Genomic DNA, 27,172 nt, shown 5'->3' with positions numbered 1-27,172 from the left:
GAGCTTAGAAATGAAATAAATATTATTTCAAAATGTGATCTTGAGGCATTTTTTAATGAAGCAGGACTGAAAGTCAGAAGGTCTGTGAATTTTTGCTGAATATTAGAAATACTTGAAAAACATCTGCTTTTCATAATTATAAAATTAATGTGATAATTCCATTAAGTACTGAGTAAAGCAGATTCACAGATTCTCCTTCAAATCTCTAGTAAACAAAAATAATCACAAAACAGAACTGCTAAAAGATTATCAGCTGCAACTAAACAATAAGGGGGATTACAAATTTAACCCAAATACCGTGAAAAAGAGCAGCTGGGAAAAGAAACACTAGATTCAGGTGTTGGATGGTCCCCCATGTCTTCTAATCCCATCCCTAACTCTACTTCTCAGAAATGGCAGGAGTGAGACTATTACATTAGAACTTCAGTAAAAACTTCAACTTAATGATAGATTAGTGGGGACAAATTGAGGACAACTCCAATAGAAGCTCTAATAGAACTTGCTAAGCTTAAACAGAGGGAAGGAGGGCTTCCAGGGTGCAGAATCCTTCACGGCACTAGGAAAGATTCTGTATGGGGTGGGATGTACCTTGGAGGGGAGGAGTGAACTGTGTCTACGATGCTTAATGAGATCAGAAGAATGAACAGAATATAGGTTCTTGAAGAAGGGCTGCATTTAGTCCAGAGGAGTCTCTTACCCCTTGCCTCTACACCTTTGGTCTACAGAACAATGGACCAAAATGCAATGCCTGCAGCTCAAAAGGACAAAGACAAATTTGTTCTAGATAAGGCATGAAGAGTATTTCATTTGTGCTTTACCATAGCAATGAGAAGATCTGGACAGAGCATAAGCATGAGCAAAAGAAACAGCATGCCAACTAAGCAACAGAACCATAGCAAGAAATAGAACAAATCAGCAAGACACAAAACACCCAGTCTAGAACACATAATGCAAGGAACAATATATGTCCCCATAAGCCCTTTATTAAAATGTTTTCTATTTTGAGATTAGAAAAAAAATTACTGATTGATGTCAAGGAGATAATTGTTTGTTTTCTTCTTGGGCATTTGTGGTTAAGATAGCGTTCAGTTTCATTCTTTTGTGTGCAGTAGCTGTCCAGTTTTCCCAACACTATTTATTAAAGAGACTGCTCTTCCCCCATTGTATATTCTTGTCTCCTTTGTTGAAAATTAACTGACCATGTACATGTGGGTTTGTTTCTGGATTATCTATATCTATAGTTCCATTGATCTGTGTTTGTTTTGTGGCAATACCACACTGTTTTATTACAGCTTTTCATAATACTGTTTGAAATAATGCACAGTAACACCTCTGGCTTTGTTCTTCTTTTTTTTAACATTCCTTTGGCTATTTAGGGTCTTTTGCAGTTCCTTCTACATAAGTTATGGTATACTAATTCTGTAAAAAATGTCATTGGAATTTTTATAGGGATTGCAGTGCATCTGTAGATTGTTTTGGGTGAATGGACACTTAACAATTTTGATTTTTCTAACATATGACACAAAATACCTTTACATTTATTTGTGTTACCTTCAATTACTTTCTTTTTTTTTTTCTTCAATTACTTTCATCAATGTCTTATAATTTTTAGTGTATAGACCTTTCATCTCCTTGGTTAAATTTATTCCTAGGTATTTCATTCTTTTTAATGCAATTGTAAATGTGATTATTTTCTTGATTTCTCCAATATTTTGTTAATGTATAGAAATGCAACACAGCTTTGTATATTAATTTTTTATCTTGCAATTTTATTGAATTCACTTATTAGTCTGACAGCTTTTTGGTGGAATCTTTAGGGTTTTCTATATACATTATCATGTCATCTGCAAATAGTGCAAGTTTTACTTCTTCCTTTCCAATTTGGATGCCTTTTATTTCTTTTGCTTGACTAATTGCTCTGGCTAGGGCTTCCAATACTATGTTGAATAAAAGTGGTAAAAGTAAGCATCCTTGTTGCTGATGTAAGATGAGTAAGAGGAGTAAGATGTTAGCTGTGGGCCTGTCATACGCAGCTCTTAATATGTTGAGGTATGTTCCCTCAACATACCTCAAATGGGGTATTACCCATTTTGTTGAGTTTTTTTAAATCATAAATAGATGCTGTATTTTCTCAAATGCTTTTTATGCATCTATTAAAATGATACAATAATTAGCCTTCATTTTGTGGATGTGGTATATATTATCTTGATTGATTTGTGGATGCTGACCATAATTGCATCCCTGGAATAAATCTCACCTTATCATGATTTAAGATCTTTTTTTTAAAAAAAAGATTTATTTATTCATGAGACACACAGAGACAGAGAGAAAGGCAGAGACACAGGCAGAGGGAGAAGCAAGCTCCATGCAAGGAGCCCAACATGGGACTTGATCCTTGGTCTCAGGATCACACCCTGGGCTGAAGGCAGCGCTACACCGCTGAGCCACCCGGGCTGCCCATGACTTAAGATCTTTTTTAAATGTATTGTCAAATGGCCTGTTAATATTTTGTTGATGTTTATATGTATGTTCATCAGGGATATTGGCCCTGTAATTTCCTTTTCCTTCCTACCTTCCCTACATCCTCTTTCTTCCTTTTTTTTCTGGTGTCCTTTGGTTTTGGTTATCAGGGTAATGCTGGCTTTGCAAAATGAGTTTGAGAGCATTCCTTCCTCTTCAATTTCTTGGAAGAGTCTGAGTATAGGCATTAAATGTTCTTCGAATGTTTGGTAGAATTCACCAGTGAAACCATCTCATCCTAGATTTTTGTTAGGAGGTTTCTGATTACTGATTCAATATCCCCCAATATCTGAGGTATGCGCATTCTTGGTTGGAAGATGTTTTCCTTTCATCACTTTGAAAATGTCATGCTACTCCCTTCTGGCCTGCAGAGTTTCTGCCATGAAATCTTTAATAGCCTTATTGGGATTTCCTTTGTATGAAGTAATTTGTTTTTCCTCTTTCTGCTTTTGAGATTCTGTCTTTAACTTTTTTTTTTTTAAAGAGTTTATTTATTTATTCATGAAAGACACACGGAGAGAGAGGCAGAGACACAGGCAGAGGGAGAAGCAGGCTCCCTGCAAGGAGCCCGATGTGGGACTTGATCCTGGATCCTGGGATCATGCTCTGAGCCGAAGGCAGACGCTCAACCACTGAGCCACTCAGGCGCCCCCTGTCTTTAACTTCTGACATTTTAATTATAATGTGTTTTGGTATGGATTTCTTTGACCTCATCTTATTTGGAACCCTCTGAACTTCCTGTACCTGGATATCAATTTTCTTCCCCTAGCTGGGGAAGTATTCAGCCATTATTTCTTCAAATACGTATCTTGCCCTTTCCTCTCTCTTCTCCTTCTGGGACCCTTATAATGCAAGTGTTACTCTATTTGATGTTGTCCCAGAGGTCTCTTAAGTTACCTTTAAAAATATATTTTTTTTCCCTTTTCATTGCTTTGCTTTGGTGAGTTCCACTGTGGTCTTCTAGATCACTAATCTATTCTGCTTCATCTAGTCTACCACTGAAGACCCTCTTGGTCTTTTTTTTAAGAGAGGGAGAAAGAGGTGGGGAGGGGTGGAAGGTAGAGGGGTGAGGGGGAGGGAGGGAGGGAAAGGAGGGGATGGAGGGAGAGAGGAAGAGAGAGAGAGAGAGAGAGAGACAGACAGTCTTAAGCAGGCTCCATGTCCAGTACACAGCCTAATGTGAGGCTTGATCTCACAACCCTGAGATCATGACCTGAGCTGAAATCAAGAGTTCGACACTTAATTGACTGAGCCACTCAGCGCCCCTTGGTCTTTTCTTATACTTTCTCTTTGTTGAAGTTCTCATTGTGTTCACCTACTCTCCCCACCGAGTTCCATGAGCCTCTTAATAACCATTAACTTAAATTCTTGTTCAGATAGATTACTTTTCTCTGTATCATTAAGGTCTTTTTCTGAGGTTCTGTCATGTTCTTCTGTTTCTTTTTTTTTTATTTTTAATTTTTATTTTTTTATTTTTTAGTTCTTCTGTTTCTTCATTTTGCTTGACTCTTGGTGTGTTTCTATGTATTAGCGGAAGCAGCTCTCTCTCCCACTCTTAAAGTAGTGCCCCTTGTGTAGGTGATGAAACTTCTCTTTCAACCTTACTTTTTGGTTCTTTGTTGTCTCTTGAACCTTTGTGATTGTCTAAACTACTTGATTTATTCTTGATATGACCCTACTGTTAGGGAATGCCAAGACCTGCCTATTCTAGGGGGAGGAATCTCATTTAACACTCAACTTTAGGTTGATTGGAAACAGACTCCCAGGCAGCAGCTTTTATTTATTTTTTAAAAAAGATTTTATTTATTTATTTATTTATTTATTTATTTATTTATTTATTTATTTATTTATTTAATTTTATTTATTTGAGAGAGAGAGAGAGAGAGAGAGAGAGAGGGAGAGACACAGGCAGAGGGAGAAGCAGGCTCCATGCAGGGAGTGCAATGTGGGACTTGATCCCGGGTCTCCAGGATCACGCCCTGGGCTGAAGGTGGCGCTAAACCGCTGAGCCACCCGGGCTGCCCAGGCAGCAGCCTTTTTTTTTTTTTTAATTTTTTTAATTTTTTTAATTTATTTTTTATTGGTGTTCAATTTACTAACATACAGAATAACCCCCAGTGCCCGTCACCCATTCACTTCCACCCCCCGCCCTCCTCCCCTTCTACCACCCCTAGTTCGTTTCCCAGAGTTAGCAGTCTTTACGTTCTGTCTCCCTTTCTGATATTTCCCACACATTTCTTCTCCCTTCCCTTATATTCCCTTTCACTATTATTTATATTCCCCAAATGAATGAGAACATATAATGTTTGTCCTTCTCCGACTGACACCTGCACCCCGATGTTTATAGCAGCAATGGCCACGATAGCCAAACTGTGGAAGGAGCCTCGGTGTCCAACGAAAGATGAATGGATAAAGAAGATGTGGTTCATGTATACAATGGCAGCAGCTTTTAAAACAAAAAATACATACAGTGCTGTGGGGCTACAAGCATAGTCCATGCTGCCACCAGACCAGGAGATTGAGAGGATACCCCTGGGTGACATTTGCAAAAATTGGGGTTCCAGATAAGTTAAAAGTATAAACTCCTTTCTGACAGGTCTAGTTGAGATGTAGGAAGGCCAAGGAGGTGTGCAAGGATGGTGTGTCTCTAACTGGGTTCCCTGGGAGCACCTCCTTAATTTCCATATGCATGGGAAACCTAAAGCCTGTCCCTTAAGCTGAAGCTCCAAGCTAAGTAAATAGGCCTTTTTCCCAGAAGATTGGGGTTATGTTTCAATCTGCTGCTGTGCAGTGTCCTGAGTTGGTGCCTGCCAAGAACTGTCCTGAGTGTTATATTCCTGTGGAGCTCAGGACTGTCAATCACTTTGGCTACCAGGGCCAGGCAATTGAGTGGTGTCCCTTGTGTGGACAGCATGTATCTCCTGGCTTTATCTAGGCAGAGTGTATAGGGCAAATCATGTTTGCTAGTGTCAGAAAAGTAGCAGCAAAATCTTGACGGTATACCTGTGTGCTTCAGGGTAGAGTGGGAGAGTCCCTTGTCTGTGCATGAATGCTGGCTTTAGGCTGGGAGCCTGAGAATGACAGCCCCAGTCAGAGTTACAGAGTGTTGCAACTGCCTACCCTTACCAATTTTATTTAGGGAATGAGAAGATACCTTGAATGTTGTGCTTGCCTGTCCCAGCTACAGAGTGGGGGAGTGCTGCAACCTTCTGTGCTCTCTAGCATCCTGAAGGCAGTGGGATGGTGTGGTGACTGCTTGTCCCCACCTGTCTTAGCAATGCAGCATGAGGGTGCTGCTTGTGAGCCTACCCACTTTGCTAGCAGAGTAAGTGGAGAGTGCAGAATTGGCTTCTGCCAGCACCTCTAACTCCAGGGAGAGTTTCAATGATCCCTTGCCTTTCCAGAAGATGCTTTTAGATTGTCAAATGAATTTCTTTTACCTGGAGTCTTGGTACTTTTCAAGCTACTACTTTCTGCTGGGTCAGGGAGCATGAGACTGCATGTGAGTGCTTTAAAAGGGTTATCTTAGTTTCCTATAGCACTTTGGGTCCCTTGAATATCAGCCCCTCTGCATTTCCTAGGCCAGATATTTTGGGGGCTCATCTCTCTGGCTCAGATCCCAAGGATGGGGGTGACTTAAGTGGGACACTGTCCCCTCACTCTTCCAGGAGAAACACTGGACTGGTGGGAATCCTCACTGTTGTGTCACAGTGCTGGGGGGATGTTTCTGGTAAGACCATATCTCTGACTCTCCTACCTATCTTGATGTGGTCTTTTTGACTTTTGTTGTCGAGAAACAGTTCATCTAGTTTTCAGAGGAAAATGATCCACATGTCCCGATAGATTTGGTGTATTTGTGGGACAGGGTGAGTTCAGGATCTTCCCATGCTGTCATCTTGCAGAAGAGCTCCACATTTTCTTAAGTATTTCCATAGTTTGATTTTTGACACTATCTTTGATTTCTCTGGAATTTACTTTGCTATAAGAATTGACATATACACCCAGCACTGTAGTCAGTCACACCATTAGTTATAAACAAGGATGTAGTAAATGCCTATTATGTGTCAGACACCATGTTAGGCCTTGGGGCTTCATGGTTTTCTGTTCCTGTTGGGTAACTGGGCATTCAACAAGTTATTAAAGATAGTAATCCAAGCATGAAAGTATTAAGAAGTTCAAGGAGCTTTGGGAGCATATAAAGGGTGTCTGACTCACTTAGCTCAGACAAGGCTTTCCTGAGAAAAATACCATTTAAGCTGAGATCTAATGTTTGAGTTGAAGTTAAGAAAATAAGAAGTGGGAATACAACATTCCAAACAGGAAATTAAAGGTCTGAAGGTGCTAGAGAGCATGGTGCTTTATGGCTGGTAGTAGAAAGCAATGATAATCAATATAATATAATATAATATAATATAATATAATATAATATAATATAATATATATATTCTCGCTTATGTGTTAAGCACAGTTCTAAGAGATTTAAATTAATTTAAAGAGATTTAAATTAGTTAATTTAATCCTCAAAACAACCTACTGAGAAGATTACTATTATTCTTTTTTTCTTTTCGGTTTTTAAATATTTTATTTTTAAGTAATCTCTACATCCAATATGGGACTTTAACCCAAGAGATCAAGAGTCACACATTCTACTGACTGAGCTAGCCAAGCAGCCCTATTATTCTCATTTTATAATGAAGACATTGAATTTTATGCAAAGAGAGGTACGCTAAACCCAGAGCCATGCAGCTATTAAGTGATGGAGCAGTATATGAATGCAGGCAGTTGGTCTTTCTGAGTCTGAGTTCTTAACCATTGTGCTATACTGTAGAAAAAAATGGTACAGCTGGAGGTTGCAAGAACAGTCAGCTTGAGGGTAGTTACATCCTATTTGTCCTTTTAGGTCATACTGGCTATCATGTGAAAACGAAATAGAAGAGACAAGACTGGATGCAGAGAGATCAGTCAGGAGGCCACTGCATAACTCAAGTGAGAAATGATGGTTGTCTGATAAAATGACAGTCGTGGAAAGAGAAGAACAAAGGAAAGATTTGAGAAATATTTAAAAGGTAGAACAGACAGTACTTAGTGACTGAATGGATGTGAGGGGTAAGAAGATGTCAAGGATGACTCCTAGTTTTCTGGATCATTGAAATGTAATTTGGTAATTAGTTTTTTTCCTACTGATTTAAAATGTTATCTATATTATATGCCAATACTCATATGTATTTGAGTTTATATTTTGACTATTCTATTGCTCACTATAACATTTCATTATCCCTCTCATTACTTGCATTTTCTGGAATGTTCTTGGCTAGTCTCTCATGGTTATTCTCCCAGATGAAGTTTAGAATCATTTTGCCAAGTTTCTGTACACTTCCTACCTCTCTAACACTAGGACCAAAAAGGAAACCATCCAAAACCAACCCTCCCCCAAAACACAACCAAACAAAACCAAAATCAAGTGCTAAGTTGTTGAGTTCTGATGTAGATTGTACTGAATTCATATGTTAATTTAGTAGGAACTGGACACTTTACAATGCTCACCATTCCTACCTAAGAATAAAGCCTATCTTTATTTCAATCTTCTCTTATCTTCCTCAATTAAAATTTATAGTTTATAGTTTTCTTCATGTAGATTCTTCTAAATGCTTTTTTGTTTTTATATTTTTCTATTTGTGCATAGATGACACACATTGTTAGTTTCAGGTGTACAACAGTGATTCCATATCTCTATATATTATGCTATGCTCACAAGCATAGCTCCCATCTGTCATCGTACAATGCTATAGATTAATAATTTGGTTACCCTAGATCTTTAAAATATTAACCTTTATTTTTCATATATCTTAAAAACTAATTATTAAATATTCAGTGTAATTAATATAAGCCTCATCAAAATACATTCTTCATGCTTTTGGTATATAGTATGGTATTTATTTTAAAGAGCAAAATTTTATACTGTATTAACTATATCAGTTTACCTAAAATATTAACTTTTAGAACTTATTAACTATGTTTATTAAAAGCCAATGTAAACCTACTGGCAAATTAAAATATGATAACTGCCTTCCGACTTACCATACAATAGAATGAGATGACAAAAAAAAAAACTGGAGAAAATGGTCAAAATACAACTATTCAGTGCTGTGGAATCTAACCAAAGGCAATCAACAAAATGAGAAGTGTTTTTCAGATGAACTACTCAATTTTGGGCAGCACACAATCTATGGCTTTCTTGCCTTGCCAGCTTTACCCCATGGAATTTTTACCAGAGAGTGTCAAGCTGTCCAAAACCAGTTTCCCTGGTGATCTTGGTGGCTTCCTTAATGGAAACTGCAGGCATCTTTGGAGCAAACAATGGACTGGCAGATGGGCAGGTACTTGAAGGTTTGTTTGAGGAGCTGAGACAACCATAAGGACTTGCTGAGCTCTCCTTGTAGCCCAGGTTGTGCTGCACTTACAGGAGAGACTGTATCAGCTCCAGCTGCCAACACATCCTCAGCTCAAAGAGCTGACACGTGTGTGTACTGGCAGGCTTAAAAAGAGCCTAAGTGTGAATATACTCTCACACAGACGCATCAGCAGGAAGAGAGGACACACCTTATTAGCTCTGTGTCTTTAGTACAATCTCTGGCTGGACACTAAAGCTGTGCAGACACGGGAATGACTTCTAGGAAGTCAGGCTAAAAATAAAAATCAAATAGATTTCCTGTGCAATAATTTTTCCCTTGAGGGAAAGGAGTCCATTTATAATAGTAAAAAAGCAATGCCACTAAGGATGCCCTCAAACAAATTTCAGATGAATGAAAAAATTAAATGTAAAAAACCAAAAGCATAACTAAACCAGAGGATAATCCTAGTTTTCTGGATCACTGAAATGTAATTTGGTAATTATTAAATATTTCAATAATTTTGATAGGTTAATATTCTTAAATATAAAATACTCTTAAATCTCACCTTTATTATTCTCTCCTAAATTTACATGTTTAACTATTTACTGCAGCATGATTCTAATAGCAAATATTTGGAAACAATCTTAAAAATCAGTAATATAAATGTCTATTCATATGATTAAATATTTGTTCATTCATTTAAAAATACTTACTGAGCATGTAGAGGATGCTTTGGTGCTTTCCCAGGCTATGTAGATACAACTTACGCAGTAAAGAATTTACTGTACCCAGATAGAGGTCTAGCTTTTGTCCTGGGCTGCTGGGAGGTGATTTCTACAATAAGTGTCTTGTGAACTTGGGGGTTTTGGGTCATACCAGACTAACAGTGAGATTTAAGGTGGTTTGGCTTGTGTCATGGGGTATCAGCATGACTTCCAGAATGGCTAGAGATGGGGGTTAGCAACATGGGCAGCCAACCAAGTTTACATAGCTGGTCCCAGGAAATTTCTGGACATTAGGGCCCTGATTGGCACGACTCTGTGTGTAGTTATACACCTTGCTGGGAGAGTTAGTGTTATCCATGACCCCATTGAGGAGAGGACAACTGGAAATTGCTGGTGGAACTTTCTGGACTGCTGCTTCATGTGTCTCTTCCTCTGGCTGATTGTAATCTGTATCTGCTCACTGTAAGAAACTGTACCCATGAACCTAACTACTTTCAGTGAGCTTTGTGAGTTCTTCCAGTGAATTATGGAGGTCTTGAGGGTCCCTTGAATTTGCAGTTGCTATCAAAAGCAGGTGGTCTTGTGGACTGTTCCCTAACTTCAAACAACTGTAAAGAGAGGAATGATGCTTACAGTTCAAAGCAGGACACAATTAAACAATTATACTAATGTGTGACAGATGTTATGATGGCAGACATACAGGGTATGATGGGAACACGTAGGATACATACATCTAATCTAGGAAAAGGGAATACTACTCAAGGACTTGGATGTGGGAAAAAGAAGTTCAGCACAGGATTGCTCAAAATGATGAAATATAAGAGAGAACTCTGATTTTAATAATTCACAAAATTTGAAGCATACATGCTCAAATGAAATGATGGACTGATTTGGAAATTTAAGAAAATCTCATGGAAAGCATGCTGTGGAATTAGAACTGATTGAAAGATTATCAATAGAAAATTTACTGATCTACTTTAGTGGTGGGAATGAAATCGGTTCACTTTCTATAGGAAATACTTGCTAATACTTGTCAAAATTTATCAACAACCTTAGAAATAGTCATATCTTTTGACCCAGCAATCAAATTTCTGGGAAGTTATCCCTCAGATATATTCACATATGTATAAAATGACATAATTATAGGATTATTAATTGCAGCATTATTTGCATGATCAAAACACTGGATATATGGTAAATGTCTTTATAGAGGGGAATGGCTACATAAACTAGTACATCCATACAACAAAGTATTATGGAGCTGTTAAAAAGGAGATATTCAGATGTATTGAAGAAAAAATGGAATAGTGTGAAACAATGCACAGTGTGCTACTCCCTGTAGAAAAATGGAGAAAAGAAGACATGGATATATTTAGTCACTTCTTTACAGAAACACTTATACACACATGAGTATCTCTGGGTGACTATACAGGACACTGAAAGCACTCATTGCTCAGGGAGAACTGGATGACTGGGAAGAAAATGTTGCACTCTCCACATACTCTTGTGAACCTTTTGAAATCTGGACCACGTGACCATGGGAATATAGCACGTCTCTTCAAAATATTTAGAAAAATGAAGTTACTGATAATTTTCCCAACTATGTGAGAATATTTATTTGACAAACAGAATAGAGAAACTACTATAAATATCAGTCTGTCTGGAAATATTTACTTTATTTGCACATACCTGGGACTCTGTTTCATTAACTATTGTTGTCTTCAAGTCATCTTGTTTACTTATGATCTTCTGTAGCTACAAAGATAGCAAACATGAATTCAGATATGTGACTACTAGACTATTCAAAGTAGCCTAAGACAGCCTAAGCCTAAAACAGATGTTTTTATTATAAAACCTATACCAGTTGCTATATATTAAATTCTTTCTCTATTATAGCTAATATTGTTACTTATTTTTTCTTGAATCATGTAAGAATCAAAGAAGAGTACTTACATTACTATTATTACAATTTGAATCATTTTTTTTCTAAGAAAGCTACTTAATACACACATATTCCAAAGATATTACCCTACAAAAACTTCATGATTACCCTCATTCTTGAAGATAATTTTTATCCATAATTTTTGTATCATTGATAGTTTATGGCCACATTTTCAAGTATAGAGCTTTTTTTTTAAGAGAGGGAGAGAAAGGGGGTGCAGAGAATCTTTTTTTTTTTTTTGAGGTGGGGAGGGGGGACATGGAGAGCCTGTGCATGAGTGAAGGGGGAGACAGAAGGGAGAGAGAAAATCTTTAAGCAGGCTCTACCCAGAGCAGACTTGGGGCTGGATCTCACAATCCTGAGATCATGTAAGATCATGACCTGAGCAGATATCAAGAGTCAGACCTTTAACCGACTGAGCCACCCAGGTGCCCCTCAAGTATGTAGCTCTTAAAAAGCTACTTACATCATATAAAAGTGATCTTCTTCTCCTTATGCATTTATAAAACATGAAAATAATTTTTAAAAAAGATTTTATTTATTTATTTGAGAGAGAGAGAGAATGGGGGAGAGGCAAAGGGAGAGGCAGAGAATCCCAAGCGGAGCTTGATGGCACAACTCTGAATTCCTGACCTGAGTTGAAACCAAGAGTTGGATGCTTAACTGACTGAACCATCCAGGTGCCCTAATCATCAAAATAATTTAAAAACATACATTTCTGCCAATTATAAAATTATCAATAGTATCTTAAGACCAAGTACATTTAAAAGCCTACCTTTCAGAGTCATTTGTACCAATCCTCATATGGAAAGCAAATTAAAAAAAAAGTTTTTAAAAAATTAAATGCAGACAAAAATCTGAAACTATGGATGCAAATGAATTAGGAGACAAACCTTCACTCATTTTTTTTCTAGGCTACTTTTTGTTAATAGTTTGAAAACTGCTTCAACTAATTCCAAGTTAATTATCTCAAGTTTGGCTGCCTCTATTACGTTAGTTTTTAGGCAAATAGTTTATCTCTAATTCCCTAAGTCCCTCAAACTTTCCCACATCTCCTCCCTGCATAACATTTTAGGGAAAAAGTGTTGAAAGGTTTTACATTTGTTTTATTTTTACTTTTTAGGTTGACAAATATATAATGCCAAGTTCAGTATCGTTCTCCTTTTGCTTACCATGCCTCCATTAAAATTTTTTTATGATGGAAAATTTGAAACACAGCAAAGAAGAGAGAAATCTGTAATAAACCACACATTCTTCAGCTTCAATTTATCAGTATTCTGTTATTCTTGGTTTCTTTATACCTCTACCCATTCCCAGTTCCTTCTCAATTATTATTTATAGCTCCTGAGGGAAAATTTATATACACTGAATGTATAAATCATAGCCACACAATTTTGACAAATGGATATACCTATGTAACCCATCCTCCTAACCTGGAATATAATAATATTTCTATTTTCTCAGAAAATTCATTGTGTCTCTTCCCAGTCAATCCTTTCTCTCTGCATCCCACAGAAAGAATATCAGAGTTCTAGTTTTTTTCCCCATCTAAACGAGTTTCACTTAGTTTAGAAATTCAAATAAATTATACCAGCTGGTATATATTCTTTTGTGCTACTACCATCTTTCACTCTGCATAATAGTTTTGAGATTCATTCATTTTGCATATAAGTAGTCTGTTATTTTTTTAATAATAAATTTATTTTTTATTGGTGTTCAATTTACCAACATACAGAATAACACCCAGTGCTCATCCCGTCAAGTGTCCCCCTCAGTGCTCGTCACCCAGTCACCCCTACCCCCCGCCCTCCTCCCCTCCACCACCCCTAGATCGTTTCCGAGTTAGGAGTCTTTATGTTCTGTCTCCCTTTCTGATATTTCCTACCCATTTCTTCTCCCTTCCCTTCTATTCCCTTTCACTATTATTTATATTCCCCAAATGAATGAGAACATATAATGTTTGTCCTTCTCCGATTGACTCATTTCACTCAGCATAATACCCTCCAGTTCCATCCACATTGAAGCAAATGGTGGGTATTTGTCATTTCTAATGGCTGAGTAATATTCCATTGTATACATAAACCACATCTTCTTTACCCATTCATCTTTCGATGGACACCAAGGCTCCTTCCACAGTTTGGCTATTGTGGACACTGCTGCTAGAAACATTGGGGTGCAGGTGTCCCGGTGTTTCATTGCATCTGTATCTTTGGGGTAAATCCCCAACAGTGCAATTGCTGGGTCGTAGGGCAGGCTTTGTTGTTGAGCTGTATCCCATTGTATGAATATATCACTATTTATCCATTCACTTATTGACAGGTGTTTGCACTGTCTCTAGTTTTTGACATTGTGAATCAAGCTACCATAATTTTTTTTTCCAGCTTTACTGAGGTATACTTAATATGCTAAAATTGCACACATTAATGTATACATTTTGGTGAGTTTGGACACATGCATACATCTGAGATACATCAAGGTAATAAACATTTCCATTACGTCCAAAAGATTTGTGTAACTGTTTTTTCCTTTGGTATAAGAACACGTAGCATGTGATGTACTTTCCTAAGTTTTTAAGTGCACAACACTGTATTCTTAGCTATATGTACTATGTTGTATTGCACATCTCTGCCATAAGCTTTCTTATAGAATTCTTTTGTTTTCTGTGTACCTATGTTTCAATATTTCTCTTGGATGAATTCCTAGGAAGGGAACAATTAAATCCTTCTTTATTAAGTTGTTGAGTTCTTTATTCTGGGTACAAGTCTTTTGTTAGATATCTGTTTGGGAAACATTTTCTCCCATCCTATAGTTTGCCTATTCATTTTCTTATTGGGACTCTGAATGAACAAAAGTTTTTATTTATTTATTTATTTTTTTAATTAATTAATTTATTTTTTAAATTTATTTTTTATTGGTGTTCAATTTACTAACATACAGAATAACCCCCAGTGCCCATCACCCATTCACTCCCACTCCTCGCCCTTCTCCCCTTCCACCACCCCTAGTTCGTTTCCCAGAGTTAGCAGTCTTTACGTTCTGTCTCCCTTTCTGATATTTCCCACACATTTCTTCTCCCTTCCCTTATATTCCCTTTCACTATTATTTATATTCCCCAAATGAATGAGAACATATAATGTTTGTCCTTCACCGACTGACTTACTTCACTCAGCATAATACCCTCCAGTTCCATCCACATTGAAGCAAATGGTGGGTATTTGTCATTTCTAATAGCTGAGTAATATTCCATTGTATACATAAACCACATCTTCTTTATCCATTCATCTTTCGTTGGACACCGAGGCTCCTTCCACAGTTTGGCTATCGTGGCCATTGCTGCTATAAACATCGGGGTGCAGGTGTCCCGGCGTTTCATTGCATTTGTATCTTTGAGGTAAATCCCCAACAGTACAATTGCTGGGTCGTAGGGCAGGTATATTTTTAACTGTTTGAGGAACTTCCACACAGTTTTCCAGAGTGGCTGCACCAGTTCACATTCCCACCAACAGTGTAAGAGGGTTCCCTTTTCTCCGCATCCTCTCCAACATTTGTGGTTTCCTGCCTTGTTAATTTTCCCCATTCTCACTGGTGTGAGGTGGTATCTCATTGTGGTTTTGATTTGTATTTCCCTGATGGCAAGTGATGCAGAGCATTTTCTCATATGCATTTTGGCCATGTCTATGTCTTCCTCTGTGAAATTTCTGTTCATGTCTTTTGCCCATTTCATGATTGGATTGTTTGTTTCTTTGGTGTTGAGTTTATTTATTTATTTATTTTTTTAATTTATTTTTTTATTGGTGTTCAATTTTGTTTGTTTCTTTGGTGTTGAGTTTAATAATGAACAAAAGTTTTTAATTTGGATCAAGACTAACTTACTTTTCCTTTTGTGGTTATTGCTTAGTGCCATAAGAAACTCTGAACTTCCTAGATTCTGATTATTCTCTTATGTTTTGTCTCAGAAGCTTAATGGTTATAGTTTTTTTTTTTTTAATTTATGATAGAGAGAGAGAGAGAGAGAGAGAGAGAGAGGCAGAGACACAGGCAGAGGGAGAAGCAGGCTCCATGCACTGGGAGCCCGACGTGGGATTCGATCCCGGGTCTCCAGGATCGCTCCCTGAGCCAAAGGCAGGCGCCAAACCGCTGCGCCACCCAGGGATCCCTAGTTTTTATGTTTAATCTATACATCTCAAATACATTTTTGTATAGACACACCTTGTTTTATCACACTTTGTAGATACTGCAGTTTTTAGAAACTGAAGATTTGTGTCAACCCTGTATTGAGCAAGTCTTGGTGCTATTTTCCCAACAGCATTTGTTCACTTTGTGTCTCTGTGTCACGTTTTGGTAATTCTCACAAGATTTTAAGCTTTTTCATTATTTTTATATTTGAACTACTGTAATGTCATGATAAGCTTTAATGGATTAAGAACTGCTTCTTATGAATGAGCACAGAAAATGGTTTCTCGAGATACAATCCACTCCTGGAGAAGACTGTGGAAATGACAACAGAGGATTTAGAATATTACACAAACTTAGCTGATAAAGTAGTCAGCAGGGTTTGAGAGCACTGACTCCCACTTTGAAAGAAGTTCTACTGTGGGTAAAATGTTATCAAACAGCTAGGGAGAAATAAATCATTTGTAAAGTCAATTGATGAGGCAAACTCCACTGTCTTAGGAAATTGCCACAATCACCCCAACCTCCAGCAACTACCACTCTGATCAATCAGCAGGCATAAACATTGATACAAGGTTCTTCAGTAGCAAAAGAGATGACCACTCACTGAAAGCTCAGATAGTATTTTTTAGCAACAAAGTATTTTTTAATTAAAGTATGTGCACTGGTTTTTCAGACATAATGATACTGCACACTTAACAGACTATGGTATAGTGCAAACATAACTTTTATATGCACTAGGAAACCAAAAAATTCATTTGACTTGCTTTATTGTGGTGGTCTGGAACTAAACCTGTGGTATCTCCAAGGTATGCCTATATATGATGTGAGGCAGGGGTTATAACTAATTTTTTTTCATATACATATCCTCTTGTTCTAGTCATTTATTGAAGAGATTTTTCTTTTCCTGTGAACTAAATTGGTGACTTTACTGAGAATTAAATGACCACATGTAGATTCTTTATTATCTTCTACTGATTTACTTGCCCATTCTTAGATCAATATCACAATGTTACCATTCCTGTGGCTTTGCAGTTAAGTCTTAAAGTCAGGTAGTGTGAGTTATCCAGAGTTGCTCTTGTTTCTAAAGATTGACTTGAGTGTTCTAGGTACTTTACTTTTACACGTATACTTAAAATCAGCTTGTTAATTTCTACAAAAAAAAGCCTGCTAGGATTTTGCTTGGTAAATTAAATCTTAGACCAATTTGGGAAGAACTGACATCTTAACGCTACTGAATCTTCTAACCATTAACATGCTATGTTCCTCTATTTAAGTTTCCTTGAGTTTCTATTGGTCATATCTGAAGTTTTTGGTGAATGTTTTTTTGTTAAATATCTACTTACTTTACATTGATATCATCCAAAGGAGAACTGATTTTAATTTCATTTTCCAACAATTTGCTACTAGTATGTGGATATATAACTGATTTCTCCATATTGACATTCTATATTGAGACCTTTCTAAATTTGCTTTTGGTTCTAGCAGCTTTCCTTTTCTTGTTGATACCTGTGAATGAAGTCAGATTTATTTCTTCCTTTCCAATCTTTTTATTGCTTCCCCCCGACTTGTATTGCTATTATTAGAATCTTCAGTAAAATGTTCAAAAGAAGAGATAATATATCTTTTGCCTCGTTTCTGATCATAAAGGGACAGCATTCCATCTGTAGCTTGATGCCATTTTTAAATTTTTTATAAATGCTCTTTATCAGATTGAAAAAGTTCTTCTCACTTTCTACTTTGCTCAGTTTTATTATGAAAGTGTTTATTTTATTAAATGCTTTATATGCATGTAGTGATAGGATCATGTTAATCTCTCCTTTATTCTGTTAATATGATGGATTGCACTGATTTTCAATAATTAAACAAATTTTGTATTCTTTGCATAAATCTCACTTCATTTTGGTGCATTACTTTATATAATATATAATGTGTTTTGCTCTGAATAAGTATTTTGTATCTTTATCCAGAATAAAAGTTAGTCTATAATTTGCTTTTCTTGTTAGATTTTTGCCAAGTTGTAGTTATCAGGGATAAGCTGATCTAATGAGAGGGAATTGCTCCTTTTTCTTGTATTTTTTAAGTTTGTGAAAATTGGTATTTCTTCTTCCTTAAACGCTTGATAAACTTCACCAGCATAACCATCTGGGTCTGGACATTACGTTGTGGGAAAGTTTTTTTTTTTTTTTTTAAGATTTTATTTATTTATTCATGAGAGAGAGAGAGAGAGAGAGAGAGAGGCAGAGACACAGGCAGAGGGAGAAGCAGGCTCCATGCAGGGAGCCCAATGTGGGACTCAATCCCAGGACTCCAGGATCACACCCTGGGCTGAAGGCAGGCACTAAACCACTGAACCACCCAGGGATCCCCACGTTGTGGGGAAGTTTTTGATAACAAATTCAATTTCTTTGATAAAGGGCTATTCGGATTTCTATCTTGTTAGTTTTGATAAGTTTTTTAAGGCATTTGTCCAGTTCATTTGAGTTATCAAATTTAGTCACATATGAATTAAGTTGTTCACAATATCTATTTTAATCCTTCTGATATTTGCAGAATCTGTGGTGATATCTCCTTTTCATTTCTAACAATGGTAATTTGGACCCTCTTAAAGTATTAAAATTAGATCCAGTACTGAAAATTATTCAAAATTTATCATACATATAACAATTTAAAAATAAAAATAGATGTTAACCATAATGGTTGTAAGTTTTTGTGCAAAATTTTAAAAACATATTTCTCTTATTATGACATTTAATATAGTTGTTACAATCTTTACAGTCATTAAATAGTGACAAGCAAACTAAAGCAAAGATTAATTAGTTCACTGAAATGAGAATTTTTTAGGAGGCTTATTCCAATAGGATGTGGAATTTAGAAGAATTAGGGTATGTCCCAAAGTTTTATCTGAGTGGGTCTGGTACGAGATAAAGCTTGCCATGTTAAGAAATAGAGTGTTTTGGCAAGGATGCAGAGGAAAAAAGGAACCTCAAGCACTGTTGGTAGGGATGGTAAATTGGTACAGCCACTGTGTAAGACAGTATCGAGGTATCTCAAAAAATTAAAAATAGAAATACCATAAAATCCAATAATTCCACTACTGGGTATTCACTCAAAGAAAACAAAAACACTAATTTGAAAAGACATGCGGACCCTTATGTTTATTACAGCATTATTTATATTAGTCAACATACAGAAGCAATCTAAGTTCCCATCCACAGATAAATTGATAAAGATGTGGTATAAACATACAACAGAATATTACATAGCCACAAGGGTGAGATCTTAACCATTCGTGACAACATGGATGGACCTAGAGGATATTATGCTAAATGAAATAAGTCAGACAGAGAAAGACAAATATATGATTTCACTTGTATATGGAATCCCCAAAACAAGCAAATGAATAAGCAAACAAACACAAAGGAGAATCAGACCTATAAATACACAGAACAAACTGATGGTTGCCAGAGGGGAGGTTAGTGGCAGGGAGATGGGCAAAATGGGTGAAAGAGAGTGGGAGATACAGGTTCCAGTTATAGAACAAATAAGTCACAAAAATAAAAGCATCGGGAATACAGTTAATGGTACCATAATAGTATTATATGGTGACAGAGGCTAACCATGCTTATAGTGAGTGCAGTGTAACAGAGCTGTTGAAGCACTGTGATGTATATCTAAAACTAATGTAACATTGTGTGTCAACTATACTCAGAAAAACTAAAAATAAAATAATAAGAACTTAAAAACCTTGTCATGTTAGTCTTATCCAAAACATTTTGATCTGTACTCAGGGAGAGGGTTATAGCAGGTTTTAGTGTACTTTGAAGATAATAGTGCTGTATGTATACTTAGTTCTATAGTAAAAGGTCCATTTGAAAGAGCACAGACATGTTATACTAGGCACAGCTGACCTTCAAAAAACATGGGGGTTGGGATGCCGAACCCATGCAGTCGAAAATCCATATGTAACTTTTGAGTCTCCTAAAACTTAATGACTAATAAATAGCCTACTGTTGATTGAAAGCATTACTGATAACATAAAAATATGTGTATGTTGTATTATACACTGTATTCTTAGAATAAAGTAAGTAGAGAAGGGAAATGTTATTAAGAAAATCATTAAGGAAGAGAAAATACATTTATAGTACTGTATTATAAAAAAAAATCTGCGTGGACCTGTACAGCTCAAACCCATGTGGTTTAAGAGTCAACTGTATCCTCTTATGTAAAAGGATTCTATGGTTTTAAGACAGTTCCTTTTTCTTTTTTTTGTTAAGATTTTATTTATTTATTCATAAGTGAGAGAGGCAGAGACACAGGCAGAGGGAGAAGCAGGCTCCATGCAGGGAGCCCGATGTGGGACTTGATCCCATGACTCTGGGATCACACCCTAAGCCAAAGGCAGACGCTCAATCACTCAGTCACCCAGGCATCCTAAGACAATTTCTAAAATAGCTGTACATGACACTGATTCATGATAGTAGTATAGTTAATGCCTATCATGTAGTGGAAGTGTTGTTCTAAGTGTTGGGAATATAGTAGTTAAGGACAGATAATATCCTTGCTGTCATGAGATTTACATTCTAATGGGCTAGATAACAGTGAACAAATAAGAGAATTTCAAATAATGTCAAGTGTATAACTAGAATAAGATAAAATAAAAGTAGGCTAACAGGATTCCAAGACTACTGGGCATGGGTTACTATTAGATAGGTTTATTCTGTGTGGTTCTTTGTGAGAACATGACATTTGGGCTGAGATCTGAATGATAAAAGGTACCAAAGGAATGGGGGAAAAAGACAGTCTGTGGAAGAAATAGGGGTGCTTTGAGAGAAACAGAAAGAAGGTAAAGTGGTCATATCAGGTAAATTACTTATCTCTATTTTGTTAAGTTGTTTTTCTGAGGTTTTATCTTGTTCTTTCATCTGGAACACATTCCTCTGTTTTTTCATTTTGTTTGACTTTGTATTTGTTTCTATGTATAAGGCAAAACAGCAGTATCTCCATCTTGATGGAGCAGTCATAGGAAGACAGGGGATGCGTTTCAGTTGCTTTTTATGCAGTGCCCTAGGGGTGGCAGCCTCCTAAGAATAGTCTCTTCAATTGTTTTAGTCACGTGGGGCCCAGAATGCAATGCTCCTTGGCCACTAGAGTCAGGCATTTAAAGGGCATCCCCTGTGTGGACTGCACATACCTGTCAATTTGGCATGGTAGGGCAAGCCTGCTGTTGGGTTTAGAAGGGCTGGGCCATGGGAGAGTGCACAGGTGGGGCAAACAGCAGTAGCAAGGTAAAATGGGACTGAAAAAATGGTGCTTGTGAGAACCTCCATCCCTGAGAGAGTTTCAACAGACCCCTACTCCTCCAGCAGATGCTTTAAAATTAGCCAATGAATTTCCTTCACATATGGCCCAAGTATTTTTCAACCTGATGTTTATGTACTGAATCTCAGGGTGAATCTATGCATGAGTCCTTTAAGAGTAGAGTCTCAGTTGCCGACAGCCCTTTGGGTTTCCTGGATGTAAGCTCCATTGGTTTTCAAAGCTGGTTATTTTGAAGGTTTACCTTTCCAGCATAGCTTCCAAGGGTTGGGGTTGGGATGCCTGATGTGGGGCTTGAACTCCTTATTCCTCAGGAATACATTCTTTTTTAAAAAAATATTTTATTTATTTATTCATGAGAAACAGAGAGAGAGAGAGAGAGAGAGAGAGAGAGGTAGAGACACAGGCAGAGGGAGAAGTAGGCTCCATGCAGGAAGCCCAATGTGGGACTCAATCCCAGGTCTCCAGGCTTATGCCCTGGGCTGAAGGCGGTGCTAAACTGCTGAGCCACCCAACCTGCCCATGGAATACATTCTTATTTATTTGTAAGATCCCTCCCACTTATAGGTTGCCATGCTGGGGGTAAGGTTTTTTTTTTTTTTGTAAGAACATGTCTCTAATTCTGCTATTCATTCCCATGTGGCCTTTTTATCCTTTGGTGTGGAGGGGCTGTTCAACTAGTTTGCTGGTCTTTTTCAGAGGGAATTATCTGTACACAGCTATAGATTTGGTGTATCCAGGGAGGAAGTGAGTTTAGGGTAATTCTACACCTTCATCTTCTCTATGCTGTCATTTTAAATTGACTACATCATACTTTGTGAGTTATTAAGTTTACTGTTTTATTTCTATGATCAGCATAAAAGAACCTGTATTGGCTTAGAAGGTTGATCTTTATAGTGTTACGCTTAAAAAAAAAAATCAGTGCCATATCCTAACATGCTTTTTTCCTTGTTTTTTTTTTTTTTCCTTGTTTTAATTCATGAGTTGATCATCTAAGAATTTTCCAAACATTTAGAAAAAATTATAGTATTCAGAAAGTGTCCCATAAATTCAGCATGTTAAATTACGTTGAGAAAAGGTATCTGAAAACTTTTAACATAGGTATCCTCAACAATTTCAGGAATAGAGGCTGTATATGTTGTAAAAGAGACTTGTCTAGTCTCTTGAACTAGGAAACTCTACATTTCAATGTGAGAAGAGACCTGAAGATGACAAATAGAAAAACATGTCCTCTACTGCCTTTTTTCAGTGTCTCCTTTATCTATAGGCTTTGTCATTCAGACTTGATTATCATCAAATGTTAGAATAATAAATCAGAACTTTGGTTTGGTAAGTATGACAGTGATATTACCAAAGGCTCTATTATGTCCACTTTATAAAATTACCTCCAACTTTACAAATCCAGGGATGTATGGATAGTGGACACAGTACTTCTAAGATTTGGCTCCCTATGCCTTGTGACTCCTAGAAATAGAAGCAGAAAGTTCATCCAGGTCTAAGGGAATTATGGTTTGTGCACATTCTAACAGCTTAATTTACATAACAGAATTTTACATTCATGTAGAATAGCCTTTTCATAATTATTAGCCTCATATTGAATAATAATCTTAAATATATCCCTTTTCTTATGCCTGAGGTAGATTGAGTTAGGTAGGATATAATGATATCTTGTGACTTATGACACTGGTATTTCAGGTCCTACTTGTGTGGAGAGATAGGTTTTCTACCTTAAACTAGTATCTAATTAATTTCCTTCCTTAAACATCAAGCATCTCAGAAGAAACTGCCATTGATTTTGCATTTTCTATCCATTCCTCTTTAGCCTTTTGCTCTGAAGCATCGTTCTTTACAACTCTTTATAAACTGCTTCTATAATGGTTCCCAAACACCTACAAAATTTAAGGAGTTCTCTAACTCTGTTGCTACCCTACTTGACCACTTTTAAAAAGTCTGATATTAAACACTTCCTCATGGTTGCTCTTTTCTTCCCTAGATTCCATTATCCTGCACTCTCTGGGCTTTCTTCTTACTTCTCTGGTATTCTGCTTACTACTATGCTTCTTCTCAATTTGATTCTTTGGCTTCTCAGTCTCATTTTAACCTCTTAAATTCAACTGTTTTCCAAGACTCTGATCTTTATCTCCTTTCACTCTACATACTCCCCTTTAGATCACATACTCTCATGACTTAATTATCACCTTTATCAGGATGGTTCCTAATCCAGGCTAGATACTTATCTCCAGACAGTTGCTTGCTACACTTGTCTATCTCTACAGGGATGTCCCAACAGCCGATAAAGGTCAACATTTCCAAGCTCAGAGTTAAGATCTTTTCAACCCAGTCCTCCCTTGCATTCTCCTTCAAATGAAGCAGCCTAACATTAAGGAAAGAGCAGGGCTTTAGAACTGGATGGACTTGTAATCAAATCTTGGCTGCAGTATTGACTGCATATCAATTTTCTCATCTTTAATATGGGGATACTATTACCTACCTTGTAGGATGCTGTAAAGATTAAATAATGTAACATATATGTTGAAAATAACCAATCCTCAATAAGAACTAGTCACCTTTTCTCTTAGATCACTTAATACTATAATTATTTCTAGTTAGGCTGGCTGGAAAAAGGAGTGACCACTGATTTCTCCTTTCCCCTCATCTCTCCAAATCAGTCAGAAACCAGATTTACAGAGTTTATTCCACAGCATATCTTGATTATATTTCCTACTTTTCATTCACAATTGTAAACTGGACTACTCTAAAGCTTAAAGATTTATTTATTTGAGAGAGAGAGAGAGAGAGCGCGCACAAATGCACAAGCAGGGGGAGTGGGAGAGGCAGGGGAGAAGCAGGCTCCCCCTAGAGCACGGAGCCTGATGTGGGACTTGATCCCAGGACTGGAGATCATGACCTGAGGTGAAGGCAGACACTTAATCAATTGAACACCTGCACATCCCCCAATCTCTTCTCTATTAATTCAGCTTTCACACTGTGGTGTTAGATGAATCTGGAACACTGAAGCACAATTCTCTCCATAACTGCCTGCTGGTTTCTCCTGACAGCAGTGTACAGTTCACATTAGGGGGTTCTGCCTCTTAGGTATCTCTGTTCACATTTCTGACACATAAGAACAGCAACAATGCTTTTATAGTGGTCTATATTTTATAAAGTTTGTTTCCTCAAGAGACCATGAATAATGGTTACTGATGCTAAATAGAGCAATATGGTTATTTCTGCTTTCCTTAGCCTGAATAAAGTTGAATTTAAGATAAATCTATGATGACTATCTAGTATTTCCTTTCCTGCCTTTTTTTTTTTTTTTTAACCTGAGGTCCTAAGTAAGAGCCATGTTATCTGGAAATCCTTGTTTTTTTCCACTTTGTCTATTCACAAGCACCTTCAATGTCTAAGTGGAATTCCAGGCTGCTTTGTAAACCAGTTGATGTACAATGGTAAATTTTATCCATACTATTCTTTTGGTAAAAGGCAGATTTGCTAACATTTGTTCACAATGATTTTGTAATAAAATAATTTCTTTTTTTTAAACCTGTATCTCTTACATATAACATGTTTGAATACATGAAACCTTCCAAATATTCTTTTCTTTTTAAAAAAAGGTTTTATTTATTTATTCATGAGAGACATAGGGATAGAGGCAGAGACATAGGCAGAGGGAGAAGCAGGCTCCTGGTGGGGAGCCTAATGTGGGACTTGATCCCAGTACCCTGGGATCACGACCTGAGTCAAAGGCAGATGCTCGACCACTGAGCCACCCAGGTATCCCCCCAACTATTCTTTAAGCAGTTACACAGTATAGTTTTCTCTATAGCTTTCTGTTACTTTTAACTTCTACCACTTTGAGAAAGTGAATACTTTTTTTTCTGAACAGTAAGTGAAACTTCATGTGTCTAAAGGTATACTTCAGGTAACCTCAATCCTCTGGAATACTCCAGCTTTCTTTCTTAAGTTGCAAACCCAGAAGAAAGATGTTTTTCAGCATTTGAAACAACTGTCATGAGGGACATATAATAAAATATATATGAATATTTATCAGAATTTATAGTCTTGTATATTCTAAAGCAGTGTTGTCCCACAGAAATATAATGGAGCTACATAAGTATTTTAAGTTTTCTAGTAGACAGATTTAAAAAAGTAAAAAAAAAAAGATGAAGATGAATTTATATACCAACATTATTACTTCATCATATATTAATATAAAAATTGAGATATTTTACACTTTTTCTTTAAAATCCAGTGTGCATTTTACATTTACAGGTTCATCTCAATTCAGATGTTACATTTCATTGGAAATTCTTGATCTGTGTTTTTAGATTTCATAAAATTTACAATTGAAAAAGTAGATCCATATACCCAACTTGCTTCAAACATATATGAAAATCTCCCAATATCTGAAGCAAATGTCAGGTTTTAAATTTAAATTTTACATTAATTACAATTTAAAAACTCAAGCTTCTTAACCACAATAAGAACCAAGCTTCTTATTTCAAGGGCTCAACAGCCACATGTGGCTACTGGCTAATTTACTGGACAGAGCAAGTAAAGATTCTGTACTTTACATATGATTTTTAACAAACTTTATTGCTGTTTTCCCACTGCATTGGAGACTGGAAGAAAAACTAGATGACTGAAATTGAAAGATCAACTGTTTAGTCTCACTGATATCAGTGATAAAAAACTAGTGATATCCTAACAATGAGGACAAAAGCCAGAAATATGAATTAAAAGCATGAAAGTCTAAGGCCATTCAGTGTAAGGATAAGTATCTCATGCCCTTAGGAAACTCTCAAAATCTAACTAGCCCATCATTATGAAACTGATCTTCATAAGGATAATACTAAGTTGTCAAAAAAAAAAAAAGATAAATTATGCACATTATAACTACTTTGAAAAGACAGGGAAATATATATATTCTTGGAGAGCTTATCAAAAAGAATTACAAATGTTAAAAATTTAATGTTAAAGGTAATTCTCAATTTTAAAAATCATTTATATGAAATATTTCATTGTCTGATACTGCCAACTAAGGAAGTATTAGTGTTACTCCTATAAATTCTAACCTTTGTCATAAGAGGTTTCAACAGGATGTCTTCTGTGTTGGAAAATCTGTAGCCTTGTTTTATGACTTATAGACTTTGATCCTTCTAGTATGTTAATAGTCCACAAATATTAGCTTTTTTCAGTTGCACTGGGACATAACTGACATATATCATTGTGTAAGTTTGAGGCGTACAAGCATGATGGTTTGATTCACATGTATTCTGAAATGATTACTGCAGTAAGTTTAGTTAGTATCCATCATATCATATATACACAATAAAAAGCAAAAGCAAAAAAAAAATGTTTTCTCCTTGTTATGAGAACTCCCAGGATTTACTCTTTTGCTATGTATCATATAGCAGTGTTAACTATGGTTGTCATGTTGTACATTACACTACTAGTACTTATTTATCAACTAACTGGAAGTTTATACTTTTTGATCATCTTCTTCCTAGTCTCCTTCCTCCCCAACCCTGCCTCTAGTAACCACAAATCTGATCTCTTTTTCTATGAGCTTGGTTTTTTGTTAGAGTCCACACAGAAGTAAGACCATACAGTATTTGCCTCTCCCGAGTCCCATTTTTTTTTAGATTTATTTATTTATTTATTTGAGAGAGAGTGAGCAAGCATGACTGGGAGGGAGGGCAAAGGGAGAGGGAGAGAGAGAATCTCTCTCCGTATGCTTAGATTTATACACTCTTTCAGATAATTTCTAAAATGTCAAATACGCCTACCTTTTTTGGATCTGGTTTTATAAGTTTAATCTCTGATTAGAACCTTTTGTCATGTCCTTTGTTTTTAGACTGTGAGATGGTGTCTTGTATATAAAACCAAGTATCTCAGTAATTAAATTTGCAAAGCCTGTGGAATGGAACTTTGTCAAAGGTGTTTCCTGAGGTATAATTCATATGTAATAAAATGCACTTGTTTAAATATAGTTTGATGGGTTGTAACAAATTTATACACCAAGTCACTAGTATCCTAACCAAGATTTAAAATGTTTCCAGCACTTAAAGATGTTCTCTTATGGAAGCTGCTGCTAATCT

General features: G+C 36.5%; 1 protein-coding gene across 3 annotated transcripts in view; it reads right to left on the bottom strand.

Annotated features, from left to right (window-relative positions):
- Positions 1-27,172, bottom strand: part of MICU2 (mitochondrial calcium uptake 2) — a 126,076-nt gene that overhangs the window by 17,619 nt on the left and 81,285 nt on the right. For 2 of the 3 annotated variants that reach the window (XM_072795786.1, XM_072795788.1), the window contains one exon: positions 11,327-11,392. The exons of the other annotated variant lie outside the window; for it this stretch is intronic. In XM_072795786.1, coding sequence (XP_072651887.1) covers positions 11,327-11,392 — 66 coding nt within the window. The remainder of the gene's footprint in view (positions 1-11,326; positions 11,393-27,172) is intronic. 3 annotated transcript variants of the gene reach the window in all.

This window comes from Canis lupus, chromosome 24, assembly GCF_048164855.1.
Source record: "Canis lupus baileyi chromosome 24, mCanLup2.hap1, whole genome shotgun sequence".
Taxonomy (NCBI): Eukaryota; Metazoa; Chordata; class Mammalia; order Carnivora; family Canidae; genus Canis; species Canis lupus.
The sequence above is the reverse complement of the archived record's forward strand: the minus strand, read 5'-3'. Positions and strand labels throughout refer to the sequence as shown.